This window comes from Pantherophis guttatus, chromosome 5 (genome assembly GCF_059756535.1).
Source record: "Pantherophis guttatus breed Tessera chromosome 5, ASM5975653v1, whole genome shotgun sequence".
Classification (NCBI taxonomy): Eukaryota; Metazoa; Chordata; class Lepidosauria; order Squamata; family Colubridae; genus Pantherophis; species Pantherophis guttatus.
The window spans coordinates 51,729,276-51,746,236 of NC_142067.1; the positions used below are offsets into that span (position 1 = coordinate 51,729,276).

A 16,961-nucleotide genomic window follows, 5' to 3' on the forward strand; every position below is an offset into this window, starting at 1 on the left:
GGGAGGAACAGGCTCAGGCTCAACCCATCCAAGACTGAGTGGCTGTGGTTCCCGGCATCCCGATATAGTCAGTTGACTCCATCACTGACTATTGGAGGCGAGTCATTGGCCCCCACGGAGAGGGCTCGCAACTTGGGCATCCTCCTGGATACACAGCTGTCCTTGGAGGAACATCTGATGGCTGTGGCCAGGGGAACTTTTTATCAGGTTCGCCTGATCCGCCAGTTGCGGCCCTTCCTAGATCGGGATTCCTTGTGCAAAGTCACTCATGCCCCCGTCACCTCTCGCCTGGACTACGGCAATGCTCTCTACACGGGGCTCCCCTTGAAGAGCATCCGGAGACTCCAGCTGGTCCAGAATGCGGCCGCGCAGGTAGTGACGGGAGCTACATGGCACTCCCACATAACACCTCTCCTGCGTGAGCTGCACTGGCTCCCAGTGGTCTTCCGGGTGCGCTTCAAGGTGTTGGTTATCACCTTTACAGCGCTCCATGGCATAGGACCTGGATACCTTTGAGACCGTCTGCTGCCACCAACGACCTCCCACCAACTGATGCGCTCCCACAGAGAGGGCCTCCTCAGGGTGCCATCGGCCAAGCAATGTAGACTGGTGGTTCCCAGGGGGAGGGCCTTCTCTGTGGGGGCACCTGCCCTCTGGAATCAACTGCCCCCAGAGATACGAAGAATTCAAGACCTCGGTGCCTTCTGCCATGCCCTGAAGATCTTCCTTTTTCAGCAAGCCGGGCTGGCTTAATGCTTTTTAAATGTTTTTAATATGCTTTGTTATTGTTTTTTAACTTTGGGGCCAAATTTATATATATCTTTTTAAATTGTTTTTAATGTTTGTATCTATGTTTTTTACTTTGGCTGTACACCACCCTGAGTCCTTCGGGAGAAGGGCGGTCTATACATTTGGTAATAAATAAATAAATAAATAAAAAAGAAGTGGGTAACTGAAAATCAGCTATTTTGCCACTGATTGAAAGTGATCAGGTGGGAGGAGGGTTATCCTAGAGTCTCTGTAAAGGGGACCACAGAGGAGCCTATGACTCAGAGACACTACTGAGCCATCTCCACATGGGCATAGGCACCGGTGCACTGGAATATTTTTATAACCTAGCTAATATAAAAGTCCTATGAAATTTCGGTATTATAATAAATGGCAAATAGGCAGTTAATACACAATCGTTTGGAAGAATTTTCCCAAATTATAGTAGTAGACAATAGGCTTAGTTTAAATTGAAGATGTGTACCCCAGATCCATGGCTTGAGAGTGGATCTGGTATTTTTAAAGCCTAAATATAGTACAGAATCTGAAAGGCAGTCTTGGCCACGAATACTTTATATTGGTCACCCAACTCCAGTGGACACTGGGCAGTATACAAAATAAGGGGAAACATAAACAGCTAAAAACATGCTCTGGCTGGATGGTAGGAAATGGAAGGATTTATACTCCTTGAAGACATCTGGTCATTTGCATTCTTTTTAGCAAGTCGTTGAGGCCACCTGGAGGTTTATCTGTGTCTTCAGTGGTGCAAAAGGGAGTGGAGCCTTCCTGGAACTGTTGAAAGGACTTATTGGAACTGTTGAATGGACAGTCCTTTCAACAGTTCCAAGAAGGCTCCACACCCATTTGCACTACTCAGGTGATCCAGACAACACAGAAAAACCTCCAGGTGGCCTTAACAATTTGCTAAAAAAATGCAAATGACCAGCTGTCTGTAAGGAGTATAAATTCCTCCATTCCCCACTATCCAGTCAGAGTTGAAGAAGCTTCTTGGATGAGAAGTGAAATGTCTTCAAAGAAAAACCAGAAAGTCCAGTTATCTCTTGAAAAAGCACTTTTGGGACAACAATGACCAGGATGACTCTCTATAGACATACAGTTAAAAACAACTGAATAGCTCTGGAGCTAGCCTGAACACCACCAGCCTAGTAGAAAAGATGTGCATTTAAAGATAGATTGCTGTGCAACAGCACTCCAAGGTGTTGATGCTCAATGGGAGTCCCATTAATTGTCATTTATGCCATTTTATGGTGGTGTCAAGCAAATAGAATGCTTGTTTTCTGTTAATTATTAATCTTCTAGGCAGAAAAAGGCAGTGCCCTTCTCATCCCTACCAGAGAAATAGATGAGCGATCCATACAATCTGCATATAAAAGTGCCAAAATCACCAGTTCTGCCAGAACAGGAAGACAATAACCAGGGACCATGAGCAGCTTTATTATTGGATTAATCTATAAATTGAAAAGGGGGCTAGTTTATGGCCTTGCCTTACCCCTCTTTCAGTTGGAACAGCTTCAGAGAGATGACCTTGAGGAAAGATCTAATTCTCAGTTAAATGTTAGAGAGATTGTATAGGTATGTATAAGTAAGAGCAAACTTTTGTCAATGATTGATTGCTTAATCTGTTCCAGTCTTTCCCTTGGGATTAAGTCAAAGACTTGGTCAACAAAAGTTGCAAGGGGAGTTTGGGGAGCTAATAGAGTATTTTTCAGCCAATGACTAGACAAACAATGGTCCAAAGTTGACCTTTCTCCTCTTCTTAAATCAAAATTTCCAAACCCAAAGGCAGATAGTACATGCATTTTGAGACTGCAAGAGTGCTACTAGGGAACTTAGATTGAATAGCTGCAATCTAAGCAGACTTAGATTTAAAGCAGACTTGGGCATTATAGAGTAGCTGGGAGATGGCTGTGGTGATGAAGATCTTACAAGCTGCAAAGATAAAATGGACTCTTTTCAAATGAAAAAAAAATCTCAGGATAGATGAGTATACTACTTGCCAGGTGTAAAATTATTGTAATTTTATACAAAAACTAGTAACTTAAAATCATTAACAATATTCCTTTAAGGAGGCCAAAGCCTGGACATGCTATCCTGCTTGGATAGCATGCAGCAAAATGACTTCCTAATAAAATGTCAATCCAATTCTATCAGAATAGCTGCTGCAATTATTCTGTCATCTATTTACCTGTGCGGGACATCTGAATGCACCCCAATGTCTTCTTAAGAAACCTTTTACAATGATTGCTGTTTAAACAGCAAATTCTTTTACAACCTTTCAAAACTAACATGGCTGTTATTATCATACATTAGGGATAAAAAACAAAAATATTCTCTCCATGGGATATTATCACTTCTGTGTAAATTTTAAAAAGCCTTCATCAGTCAGTACAAGTAAAGTACATCCTAACACTTGGCACAAATTTATAATTAATCTTTGGGCTGCAAGGGGAAAAAAGAAACTAAAATCAGCCATGCTCTAAAAGTCTACTTTTAATCCATGAAAACAATTAAAATTCATGCATGGTTACCCTTGACGATTTCTGCCCACATCTTGGAATTTATATTAACATACTTAAAAATGCATTTCTAGATCTATTTTTAAACTGAACTGATATATTCCAATCATTAGATTTATAAAATGATTTGGTGCACTAATTATTATAATTTACTCAGTGCAATCAGGCTTATTCCAATGAAGTAATAAGACTGCACTTCTAATTTAACAGATAGAACAGTAACAATGGGAAGCATGCTGAAAATTCCAAACTCCTCCTAGTAACAGGCTTATAAGGTACCAAGCTTTTGCTGCCTTTAAAAAATGTAATTGATTTTATAAGATATCCCTTTGTATTGTTCCCAGAGACATGGTTAGGCTACCTCTAATAACAAATAAGATCAGGGATGTTAGCCCAGTTATAATTTTACGTTTTTCAATAAAGACACCAGCATAATGCATTTTTGTTTCTGATTCAGATCTGGAAGAAAATGCTTGTATGAAGAAGAGCTTCATCTCTGCCAATATTTCGAAGAGCAGTTAAATCTTAGTTTTTCTATAGATTTTGGAGATAAATTTATGTAAATTTATCTGTTCTGGAAGTATTAAGTGGTTTGTTACTACTGTATGATATTCCATGGTTTTAAACCTAATTAGCAATGGTTAGCCACTTAAGTCTTTGCACTGAAGCAGCAGTGTAAAACCTCATGTCAATACAGATTGTTTTATTCAACATACCCCATTCTATTTAAACGAATAGAAATAAGAACTGATATTTGAATGTCTATATGCAATATACAAGCACACATACATACTTTACATATCAAATTATAGCTTGATGAATAGTAGCTACTTTTTCCATTTTTAAAGAAGAAAAAAAATAAGAATAAACCAGCATGATGTGTTCTATTTAGATGAACAAAATGTGCTACAACATAATGAGAAATCTGTGATGACTAATCCCACCTAGATTTATTTGGAACATAAAAGACATTTCAGTATGGCAAACTACATGTAGCTTCTATTCTATTCTTCATTACAGAATAAAGTAATAAATAAGCATAAAGACTTACAAGAAAACTGAATTTTAAATTGCAGTTTAACTATAAATTTTTATTTGTACTGAAACATATATATCACTGTATTCAAGTATTTTGATTTTTAAACAACATTCCTGATATTAGAAAACAATTATTCTAAAATACAGTGACAAAGATTTATATTATATAACTTTTACCACTTTATTTTGTAAAATAACTAGTATAGTCAATTTATTTCTATGCTTCATTTTTGGTTAAGAATTTCTTGCCATATTGTTCGAATTTTCTAGAACAGTTATTTATATTTGAATATTTCAAAGTACAGTAGAAAAAATCATTGGAATAACACAAATTAAGAAATATGTATGTATATAGCCCCTGCCAGTATATTACATATACTGTATCAATATCTTAAACTAGCAGACAATTAACTGGCTGCTACAATAAAAGCTTCAACTGTAATGCCCTGTAAACAATTAGGTATCCAAAGCAATAATCTTTTCCACAAAAAGTGGATTAACTACATTCCAATCTAAACTGCCAACCAAAGTAAGAAATTGTACGTAGTACACAACACAACAAAAATCACAAAAATACAGACAAATTATTGGAATTTCAATTAATTAGAATGTTTAAGATTTAAAAATATTGTAAAAGGACCCACGTGGGTGTATTTACAAGATTTCTTCAACTCCAGAAATTTTGTTTTTGTTTCTAAAGTGTCTGTATTCTTAATCAGAAGACTGGGTAGACTTTTATAATTTGCACTAGACTCTTGCAGTAATCCAACAATTTTACAACAGTAAATACAAAGATTTTATTAATATTATAAATATTAATGTCAGCAATATTTTTCAGCCAATATTGTGAAGAATTGCAAAACTTGATTCTACTGCAGATAATCGTTGTTCTAATGCTTTCAGTATTCTTTCTGCCTGTAAAATAAAGTTTTAAAAAATCAATTTAAAATACCACTTTTCTCCTACTTCATCAGTACAATCAGAGAATTCATAGTGGATACACCTTTCATATCTTATAATTGATATAAATAGGGATTTGGAACTGCATGATACATTGGTCTCAAACAAGCATTATGCAAAGAGCATAAGCAGTTGCATGAACAGTTGCATGTAGTGTTAATGTGTTTAATCAGAAAAACAACTTTATTTTCACACAGAAGCACACAGCAAAGAACAAAGAAATTTATTTCTTTTCTACCCAAATTTTCCCTTAGCTGTTATTGAATGATTTTACTTGTGTATAAACAAAAGATTTAAGAATTCATCATAATAAAGCTAAATAAATAAGTATAGAAGGCAACATATAAATACCAAATAATTATTTTACCTTTCCTAATGATTCTTCTAAACTAGCTCGACTTTCAAGTGTGAGAGGTTCCTCATCAATGTTAGCTTTTTGTTCTGATGACCCTAGGGTATAACTTAGACATTTGTACAGTTATAAGCAACATAACAATCATTTATTACAATTTTATTAAATGGCGTAAGATTCTGTGATCTGTGTTTTAATGACATTAGTTAGTTAGAAAAGGTGCTAATAAACTCATTCTTTTTCATTTGCAGATGATTCTATTTTATCCCAATGAGGTTTAGAACCAAAAACTTTAAAAAAGAAAAACCATTGTGATTAGAATTATGCAAACACCAGAATTCTAAGTAAACAATATACACAATGTCAACAATTTTGACGCACTAATATAAATATGTGATAATATCTCTGGAACTTATATCTATTTCATAGACTTTTTTCATAAAGAGATGGATATAATGTTTGAGGGGGAAAGGAGAAATGAATAGAAACTCAATACTTGGGAAAAAAGTGGGCCATTTCTGATGTAGTTTTCTTGTTCCACAAAGCAATAGCACAAAGAATGATGCTCTATAAATTTAAAGCAACAAATACCGGTAATAAATAATATTCCATTAGACTTGAAACATTCCATTTGCCTTTGAAAAAAAAATCTGTAATTGAAAAAGTTAAATCCCCAAAGTAACCAATTCTATTTAAGAGATTATAAGGAAAATGTGAAAGGTTTGCTTACCTCTCTAGGGAGTCTATGTTTAAGCAAAACAAATCTCGTTTATAGTCAAGATGTTTTGGGGTACACCTATAAATATTTCCAAGTTTCATCTTGCAGCCAGAGCAAAATAAGGTTTCAAGAATACTGTAAAGCAAAACATCAGATTTATTTTTAATTACATGCTATAATTTAGAATTTTCTGCAAATGAAACAAATAATACTGAAAATTCCTGGAGAAACAGATACAATCTCTACAGATTTTATCCACACATTCCAGTGGTGGGTTGTTCCCGGTTCGCCCCAGTTCGGGTGAACCGGTAGTGGCAGCGGTGGGAGGCTCCGCCCACCATCATGCGCAGAAGCGAGCAAGTGTACCTACACGCTACCGATAGCAAACCAGTAGCGCTGGGATTTGAAACCCACTATTGACACATTCAGGGTTTCTTCATCCATTTTCCTTCCTCTTGCCTTTTGATTTTACACTTGGTCTGATAAAATGTTCAAAAATGAAAAACAATGTACTATATTATGATATTGAATGGTTTAACACAAATATTACTATAATATTAATTTGCTGGGTTCAAATAAAGAGTAGGGCATCTAAATATGGTTACTATTAAACTACATGGGCATTTCAAACAAAAAAAAAAGCTTTGATCAAAAGTAATCAGGTACAGCAACATGAAGTTCTGCTACAGGTCAATTATAACTTTCGTGCTGTGCCCAGGCCGGAACCTGGGCATGGCTTGGGCAACGGCATTGGTCGCGTTGGTAGATGATCTCTGGAGGGCTCGGGATAGGGGTTGTTCCTCTATCCTGGTCCTGTTAGATCTCTCAGCGGCTTTTGATACCATCGACCATGGTATCATGTTGCACCGGTTGAAGGGGCTGGGGGTGGGGGGCACCGTTCTGCGGTGGTTCTCCCCTACCTCTCTGACCAGTCGCAATCCGTGTTGACGGGGGGCAGCGGTCAACCCTGAGGCGCCTTGTTTGTGGGGTGCCACAAGGGTCGGTCCTCTCGCCCCTTTTGTTCAACATTTATGTAAAGCCACTGGGTGAGATCATCCGTGGCTTTGGGGTGGAGTTCCATCAGTACGCTGACGACCTCAGCTGTACATCTCCACCCCAGGCCACCCCAACGATGCCCTTGAAGTGATGTCCCAGTGCCTGGAGGCTGTGCAGGTCTGGATGGGGAAAAACAGGCTCCAACTCAATCCTTCCAAGACCGAGTGGCTGTGGCTTCTGGCGTCCCGATATAGCCAGCTGGTGGCATTGCTAGCTATTGGGGGCAAATCACTGGCCCCCACGGAGAGGGCTCGCAACTTAGGCGTCCTCCTGGATGCACGGCTGTCTTTAGAAGAGCATATGACGGCCGTGGCCAGGGGGGCTTTTTATCAGGTTCGCCTGATACGCCAGTTGCGTCCCTTTCTGAATCGGGACTCCTACGCACAGTCACTCAAGCACTCGTCACCTCCCGCCTGGACTACTGCAATGCTCTCTACATGGGGCTCCCCTTGGGGTGCACCCGGAGGCTGCAGTTGGTCCAGAATGCGGCTGCGCGGGGGATTATGGGAGCGACGGGGCGCTCACATATAACACCTCTCCTGCGCGAGCTGCACTGGCTTCCTGTGGTCTTCCGGGTGCGCTTCAAGGTGTTGGTGACCACCTTTAAAGCGCTCCATGGCTTAGGGCCGGGGTATTTGCGAGACTGCCTTCGGCCGCCAATAGCCTCCCACCGACCGGTTTGCTCGCACAGAGAGGGCCTCCCCAGGGTGCCGTCGGCCAGACAGTGCCGGTTGGTGACCCCCAGGGGGAGAGCCTTCTCTGTGGCAGCACCTGCCCTCTGGAATGACCTGCCCCTGAGATACGCACGATATCAGACCTCTGGACTTTTCATCGGGCCCTGAAAACACACTTATTCCATCTAGCTGGGCTGGCTTGATCCCATCCTCTCAGTTTTTAATTGAATTAGGTTTTAATTGGGTTGTTTTAAATCCGGGCCAAAATTATTTAATTGTTTTTTAAAATGTTTTCAAATTTTATATGCTATGTTTTATCCTGGCTGTACACCGCCCTGAGTCCCGCAGAAGAACGCCGGTATAGAAATAAAATAAAATAAAATAAAATAAAATAAAATAAAATAAAATAAAATAAAATAAAATAATAAAATAAAATAAAATAACATAAAATAACATAAAATAAAATAAAATAATAAAATAAAATAAAATAAAATAAAATAAAATAATAAAATAAAATAAATAAAATAAAATAATAAAATAAAATAAAATAAAATAAAATAAAAAAAATAATAAAATAAAATAAAATAAAATAAAATAATAAAATAAAATAATAAAATAAAATAAATAATAAAATAAAATAAAATAAAATAACATAAAATAACATAACATTAAATAATAAAATAAAATAAAATAAAATAAAAAAATAATAAAATAAATAACTTTCATTCTGAAGTTCTTATCATAACTTACCAGCCAGTTTCACCTGCCTGGCTTGAGAGTTTTTGCTCTTTGTCTATTGAGACATTGAGTGTAACACCTGAAATGTGAAAGATACATATCAAAGCAAGCAAAAACAAAATGTTCTCATAAAAAGACAGACCACTTTAATAAACCAAAGAACACAGAAAGCAATGTCAAGATTGTATGATAGTTTTCGGGCCAGGAAAAGTTAACAAAGCTTTCCTTTTGACAATTAAACACTTATATTCCATTCGGAGTAGGGGGCATAAAAACCACCATTCAAATCAGAGGTGGGTTTCAGCAGGTTCTGACCAGTTCTGGAGAACCGGTAGCAGAAATTTTGAGTAGTTCGGAGAACTGATAGTAAAAATTCTGACTGGCCCCGCCCCCATCTATTCTCTGCCTCCCAAGTCCCAGCTGATCAAGAGGAAATGGAGATTTTACAGTATCCTTCCCCTGGAGTGGGGTGGGAATGGAGATTTTACAGTATCCTTCCCCTGCCACGCCCACCAAGCCATGACCACCAAACCATGTCACGCCCACAGAACCAGCAGTAAAAGTTTTTGAAACCCACCACTGATTCAAATGAATATGAGGGGTCCTTGGTGCTCTCTGAGCTTGTTTTCATTATGCAGAGGTTTCATTACCCTAACTAGGCAACATCTAGCACTGATGATGTTACCTAGTTAGAGTAATGAAACGTCTGCAAGAAAACAAGCACCAAGAACCCTTCATTTCAATCCTGAGCTACAAATATTCTCCTTTGTTATCAAATGAATATGTAACAAAAAACTAAAGATGAGTAAAAAAAACCCAATACAATGCAGTTCAACAGCATATGCAACAGATAAACCAGCTTTGTTGATCATGAAATTTGTTGAAGATCACCAATTCAACAGCAGCAGTGACAAACTACAATTTCTCTTGGGTTTGGGATTTTGACCAACATTATCAGGTTCTTAGAAAAAAATAAACCCTAAATAATCTTGCAGTCAAATCTAAGAAAGGGAGAAGAGTCTGGCCTAGAAGATATCACTGCTGACAATGACTTCAGGTACTCCTCGACTTACGACCACAAGTGAGCACACAATTTCTGTTGTTAAATGAGACATTTGTTAAGTTGAGTTTTGCCCCATTTTATGACCTTTCTTGCCACAATTGTTAAGTGAATCACTGCAGTATGGTTAGTAACAAGGTTGTGTTAAGTGAATCTGGCTTCCCCATCGACTTTGCTTGTCAGAAGATTGCAAAAGGTGATCACATGACCTTAGGACACAGCAACGGTCATAAATATGAACCACTTGCCAAGCGTCTGAATTTTGGGCACATGATCCTGGAGAGGTTTACAAAGGTTGTTAAGTGTGCAAAATGGTCATAAATAACTTTCTTCAGAACGGTCACGTAAATGAACTGTTGGAAGTCGAGGATTACCTATACTACGTTACTTGTTAACCCAGAACCGCAACCCGAGAACGAGCAAGGCAAGACGCCAAGGGCGGAAATTCTTTTGCCGGCGCCTCGACGGCTGGCAAGGCCGTTGCGCGCATCGAGGAATGGAACGGGGCTCTCGCGCACGCGCGGGAAAAGAATTTCGACCAAGAACGCGCAGCGTTGCTAGGCAGCCGCGCGCGTTTTTTGTTTTTGTTTTTTGCACTGACTCTTGAGCAGGATGCAATTGGTCTCCTCGTCGTTAGTCTCCCAGTTGAGCGTGTCTCCTACAGGCCGTTTACATCCGGCGCACAGGAACACCATAGGCAGGTCCTCTGCACTCGGCCCTTCCTCGTTACTGGACCCTAGATTGTCAGAGAATGTTACCGCCGACAGAGCGCTTTCTTCAAACTGGAATGTCGCCATTTTTTTTCCCCAAGCCACTCGCGCCGAACTTCGCTTCCTCCCTTGTCTCAATACCGGAAATAACGGGCGGCCCCTCTCTAGCACGTCAACAGGGTTGTTTCGTTTTCTTTCCCGAGGAGAGGAGGCAGAAGTAGTCGCGAAGCAAGGAAGGCGGGGCGGGGGGGGGAGGTGGTGGTGGTGGTGGTGGTGGTAGGATTTGTGCGCATGCGCAGTAGCTCACGGTCTCCCTCAAGACGGAAAGACCTCCGTTGATAGACTTGCCGTGGAAGCGCTTTGAGCGCAATGGCTTAAGAGCCGAGATTGCTAGACTGAGCGTGTTTCGTCTGAAGAGCGAGAAATGTGGACGCCGGCTTCGTTTACTTCTGAATCGTGGCTAGCATTAGACTGTACTATTCTATAATACAGCCCTGCCCTTAAAACAAAAAGACTGCGTAAATGTATAAAAAGCAAAATAAACTGGTGGTAAAGCCTAAACTTGTGTTACAGATAGTCGTGGGGAGCCTGCTGGGCCAACAAATGCTGCCCCCTCAAACGTTTAATACTGCAGGTAGCTAAATCAGGCAAACCCTACCCCAAAATGAAGTTTTTAACAATCTATTCTGTAATCCTTGTCCTTGTCAAATTTCTGTCAAACTTGTTGGGAGGCATGCACTTGACAAGCAGCATCTGATACTCTAAAATGAATTTAAACAGTTGTTTAACGATGTGGATGCAAAATATTTTGTTTACTGTTGGCATTAGATTATAGTACAAACAATAACACAGTGGGCCATGGCTGGTACTTCAAGCAAGAGACATTCAGTGTCATTTTAACATTTGGCAGCTGTAACAGCAGAAATGAAGGTCAGCCTGAATAGTTCTGGTATCTCAACCTATATAAGGATGTCAAATGAAAATTTATTTGCACAATTACAGCTCGGCTTTATGGGAACACTGTAGTTTTGTGCTGGATCTATTAAGAGTCCAATGCTACCTTGGTTATACTACTGAAATGACCAATTCAACAAATTATACTGTGCACTATGAATATTACTTTGATTACTTTGATCTATCTCCAGTTGACGCAAGTAAGCTGAAAGCCAACAGATGTAAGTACTGCTGTTCTCTCCACTAGGCAGAAATAAATATTTTATTCCCCTTAACTGAAAGGGTAAGTCTTTCAGATATATTTTAGATAGGATAGGAGAACCAGGGAAACCTTAAATTCTATGGGTGGAGATAAATTTAATCTTCCTTGTCTTCATGGAGGCAGGTTTTTGATGGCCAGTGTTACATCTAGAATACAAGGAAATAGATCCTAAGCATGTTTTATTCTTTTTAAATAAAATGTATTCAATTTAAAATCTCCTCTTGACTAATTAAACAGAATAAAGGACATATGAATTACTTGTATATAAATATGCTGATTTTCATATTCATTTGAAGAGTTTAATTTATTTTTCAACAGATTCAATTATCATAGGCTTTTGGATTGGACTTGTTTCTTTTGTGGCATTTCTCTTCTTTATTTTGTTCTACATATCTCGATCTGGTACAACATCCATGAAGTGAGTGAAATATCTTTTATTCTACAAATGATTTTTTAGTTATAAAGTTTGTACAGCTCTAGAAAAATTGGTATATACTGAAAAGACTGACTTTAACTCTTACATATGTTTAATAAATTACTGAATTTAAAAGTATATAATAAACTAAACATAGGAGAGTTCTTAATTATTTGCAGTTCAGTTTTTTGAGAATACTTTTCAACACCTTAAAGATGGTAAAGTCCTTGTGATGGTTAGAGTACTTAAAAATACAAATAAATAAATCCAAGCAATTTATGTAATTTATCACATGTTGCATTTAGTATTGGAATGTGGCCAATAACCAAAGAAATTTGTTGAATCTCAAGAAAAGATATTGAAGGGTATCTACTGAATATTGCAACATATCAGATTCCTATAAATTTTCTAATCTCCTACCTCCTACAAAATTGGCAGGTTAGATCCATATTTATTCATTTCAATTTACTTTAATTAAAGTTTTAATTAAAGTAAATTGAAATAAATTTGGATCTAATCTGATCTGCCAAATTTAATGCTGCTTTATTTTAAAGATTGCATCAATTTTTATGGGAAGAATGTCTACATATGTACTTTGAATGTATACTGTATATCTTAGGCAGTGTTTTATCAATTTGCTGAATACATTGATCTGACAGCCAATCTCATAACCTATCTCATATTGACAACCTCTCAGAAAATGAGCAATAGTTCCATACAGATAAATATTGAATTACTGGGCACTGACCAAATAAACATTATTGGGACTATTATAGAGAAAGGTATTGTTATTAAAAACTGATTTAGCATTGAAAACATGCTAGTTGAAATTCTCACTGTTATAAAGTTCAGTATGATTTGAGCCAATAAATTTATTATATGAACGTTTGGTTATCAGTTATTACTGATCTCACATATTACCTGATAACAATTTAAAGATAATCAAACTTAATTTAGCAATTTTGTTCCCAGGACTGGAGGATCAAAGAAGTTTCCATGGAATTATTCAGAAACTATTCATCAAAATCTTGTTAACAATGACACTGTATGAACATCTGTAGATAACCAAGGAGAAGAAATTGAAGGGCTCTGTTCAAGTAATAGATTACCATGTCACCATATGGACAATTCAGTGTAAAACCTTCTCACAAATGAAATATGAAGCCCACTACATATAATATAGTATAATGTGCTAGGAGGAATACCAATGTAAAAAAACATGTATTTCTTCTTTAAAAAAATACTTTGGCTTTTTCATTATATAACAATCATTGTAGTATCTAATACAAAAGGATAGATTTACCAGAAAATATGAAATCTACAATTTAATTTATAAAAAAAAATATCAAATGAGTTATACATAGATAAAACAACATTTTAACATTATATATACAGATTAAAAGCTAAAAGTCATGCTTCAAATCATTCAGGAAATTGAACAAACCAGAACCAGATTTCTATTGAATTAGTACTAGAAATATTACATTACTTTTATTTTTACACAATACATGATTTTTATATATAAAAAAAACCTGGCTGAATCTGCAGAATGACTTTTGTCCTAATTGCAAATAAGTTGTGATTGAACATTACTTAAGACTAATTAAAAAGTAGTTATGCCTGAGATTCAGTGGAACAAAATTCAGTGGCTCTGTATTATAAATTATTCACTTTATAAAAAACAAAGATTTCTGTGTATGTATGTATATGCAACATTAAAGTTGCACATCCTTTTATCTGAATAGAATATATCATGTATTGAAAGCAGCATTACTACAAAAAAAAATCAAAAATATTTTTTCTTTTCTGTAATGTAAAATATACAATAGTGTTGTATAATGTTGGGCAAAGTTTTACAATGACAGATATAATTCATTTTCTAAGAATTACTGGAAATCTAATAATCGGGTTGGATCATTTTTCCATATTTGGTAGCAATGTTGCACAGCTCAACCATGTTGAAAACCATTCTCTAATGGATTGAAACAATTTATAAAAGCTTAGTTTCCTTTCCAACCAATTTAATATTATCAAAGCTTATATCCCCACAAAGTACACTGGAGCAGCTTTGTACATGTTAATTGCTGCAAGAACTCTTTACACTTCTGATAGGAAAGTACACAGAATTCTTTCTCAGAAGAATGGCTAATTAACCCGTAGGAGTATAACTCTATGTCCAAAATAACTTTTATATTTTCAAAAGTAAATCTGACGCAGAATGTAATTCAACTTGGGAACCATTTAAGGATTATAATACCATATATGAGTTTATACCATATCTAAAATTTCAAGTGATAATATTCTAATTTTCAGTGATTTGTTTGAACAGAAATTATTATAGTTATTTATATTACTTTATGATTTATAATGTATTGATTTTACTGCTGTTCATATATTATTTTGATTTTAAATATAACTTGCAATTTTTCAAACTACGTAGAATACTCAATTATATAAATCTAATGTTGAAAATGTTTATCTTAATAAATTTCATTTTAGCCAATTTGATTTGCTTGTAAATTCCTATGATTCACTTCATGGTGTGTGTTTTTGGCCCCCTTTTTTCTTCTATTATTTTTTTCTCAAAAATATTAATATTATATGTTAATAAATATAATAAATATAACATATTAATTCATAACAGCTAATAAAGTCAGATTTCATTACACCCTTACAGAAAATAGCTAAGCATTTTTGCAAAATAATGTGGCAGACAATTTCTTGTAAATGAATATGACAGACTAGCCTGGTAACATGACAAAACAAAAGAAAGTATAAACCCTGACACTACTGTGGTCTTGTTTTCTTTCAGCCAGTTTCTGGATCCAGATATGAGATTGTATGAAGCCTGTGCATTATGTACCTTTGAATTAAACGAATGGCTTCTTATAGTTGAGAAATCACATTTAGCTGAAGCAATTTCTGCATAAGTATTATTTTGAGGTTTTTATTTCACAATATGGACCCAGTTATAAGCTTTCTAAAATAGAATAGTATTCTGACAAGAAATAAATACTCAACAGTAGTTACAGTATTTACACATGAAATCATTATGCAGTAATATGATTCAAGAAAACTATTTCAAACATTGGTTATTCTTCTTATGAACATTTCAGAAGCTTCAGAAAAGGAAAAACTCCCTTGGAGTGCGGATATATATATATATGCTAGGGATGTGCATGCTTCAAAAATAATTCAGAAAAATATTCTTTGTCATATTTTTTTTCAGGCTTCTGTGTGATGAACTTGATACAAAGATACTGTTTTTGAAAAGATAACCCCATTAAAGCAACTTCACCTTTTAATGTGATTTATTAAAACAGAAGCCTGAAAAGAACTACAGTTGCTTTAAAATGGGACTGTCTCTATTTCTACATATAACAAAACATTACTTCTAAAACCATTTTCAAAGCATACACAACTCTAATGGATATATTTATTTCACACAACAGTAAACATGTTTACTATACTGCAAAATTATTAACTTCAAATCAATGTTTTGTTCATTACTTTTTCCAGCAGTTTAACACAATATACAAAAATAGCATCTAAAACCAGCTTTGCCAAATTCTGAAAAAATATAAGTTTATTTGAAATCATGCCTATTATAACATACAATTGTACTACTCTTAATAGGAAAATAGACACTGTTTTTGAAACAATTCCTGTAGAATTGTACGCAATAGTTCTTTTTATTTTATTTTTTAATTTCAAGATAGGAAAGTTGACAAATTTTTGAGTTTAAGACTGCATATGACAATGAAGACTTAAAAATGAGTATATGTCTTTGCAGAGAGAAACCATCGAATCTTCAAATTCCAACCTTTTTTTGTCATTTCGTTCAGTATTGGTTGCTCCACATATTAGTTTAATGTGTGTCATAAACATGTCTGGTTGCCTTGCTCCTAGCCAAATATCTCCAATATAAATTGAAGTAAGGAAAATGCTTGCCGCTAAGGAAAAAGAAAATGATAATTACAAAAGGGGTATGCATAACATGGGAAAACAACTTTATTTCAAACTTGAAAGAACCTATCCTATGATTGAAATTCTGTCATGGTATGGCAGGCCAAAACCCATAACACTTTGGTTTTATACAAAGCAAAATTTAGATGAGGGAGTTATATATGCTGTCCTCTGTCCCTTCACCTCTTAGCAAATCCCAACATAGCATATCCCTCTGGTCTACCCCTCAATTTTCCCAGTACCTTCCCTTCTCAGCCTCAGTTGATGTCCCAGTATGACATGTGCCATCATGCCACCCAAGAACTGTCCCCATCAGCTTTCCTCCTTTCAGCTATTGATGTCTTGGCTTCTCATGTGCTTCTCCCAGCATACTTCTACCCTGATTGAAACAGACTTTTTGGTTTGTTTTGTACTGGGAATGACTTGCATTGAGAATGGTTAGATACTAGATATCCAACCTTTTGGCTTGCCTGAGCTGCACTGAAACAGAAATTTTCTTGGGCCACACATAAAATGTATAATATAGTCAATGTGTATAAATCACATAATAAACATAAAACTTTATGGTCTTGTGGGGGTGCATTACTAGCTGTCCAGGGCTACATGCTATCTGTATCTGGCAGGTTGGACATGCCTAGTTTAGATATTCCTAGTTATTAGTATTTGAGTATCTGATTTATAGATTTAATTTAGTCTTCAAAAGATCTACCATGAACATTTCATTTTCCAGTAGAACTCACCCACTCCAGTTAT

The 16,961-nt window shown here is 36.4% G+C and overlaps 3 protein-coding genes across 3 annotated transcripts in view; 1 reads left to right on the plus strand and 2 right to left on the minus strand.

Annotated features, from left to right (window-relative positions):
* Positions 1-4,231: 4,231 nt before the first annotated feature.
* MIS18A (MIS18 kinetochore protein A) lies at positions 4,232-11,127 on the minus strand. Its single transcript, XM_034432691.3, has 5 exons — positions 10,503-11,127; positions 8,854-8,920; positions 6,386-6,508; positions 5,671-5,764; positions 4,232-5,258 (listed from the first exon to the last, which is right to left on the minus strand). The coding sequence occupies exons 1-5, from the start codon at positions 10,696-10,698 to the stop codon at positions 5,178-5,180; spliced, it is 561 nt and encodes a 186-aa protein (XP_034288582.1). The 5' UTR covers positions 10,699-11,127; the 3' UTR covers positions 4,232-5,177.
* A 420-nt stretch (positions 11,128-11,547) lies between these two features.
* On the plus strand, positions 11,548-14,745 carry MRAP (melanocortin 2 receptor accessory protein). Its single transcript, XM_034432807.3, has 3 exons — positions 11,548-11,786; positions 12,146-12,245; positions 13,215-14,745. Exons 1-3 carry the CDS (start codon positions 11,588-11,590, stop codon positions 13,291-13,293), a joined length of 378 nt encoding a protein of 125 aa, XP_034288698.2. The 5' UTR covers positions 11,548-11,587; the 3' UTR covers positions 13,294-14,745.
* A 428-nt stretch (positions 14,746-15,173) lies between these two features.
* The window catches only part of URB1 (URB1 ribosome biogenesis factor), a 58,244-nt gene continuing 56,456 nt past the window's right edge, over positions 15,174-16,961 (minus strand). The window contains exon 39 of the mRNA XM_034432564.3: positions 15,174-16,195. Within this exon, the coding sequence (XP_034288455.2) occupies positions 15,984-16,195 (212 nt within the window). The 3' untranslated portion in view covers positions 15,174-15,983. The remainder of the gene's footprint in view (positions 16,196-16,961) is intronic.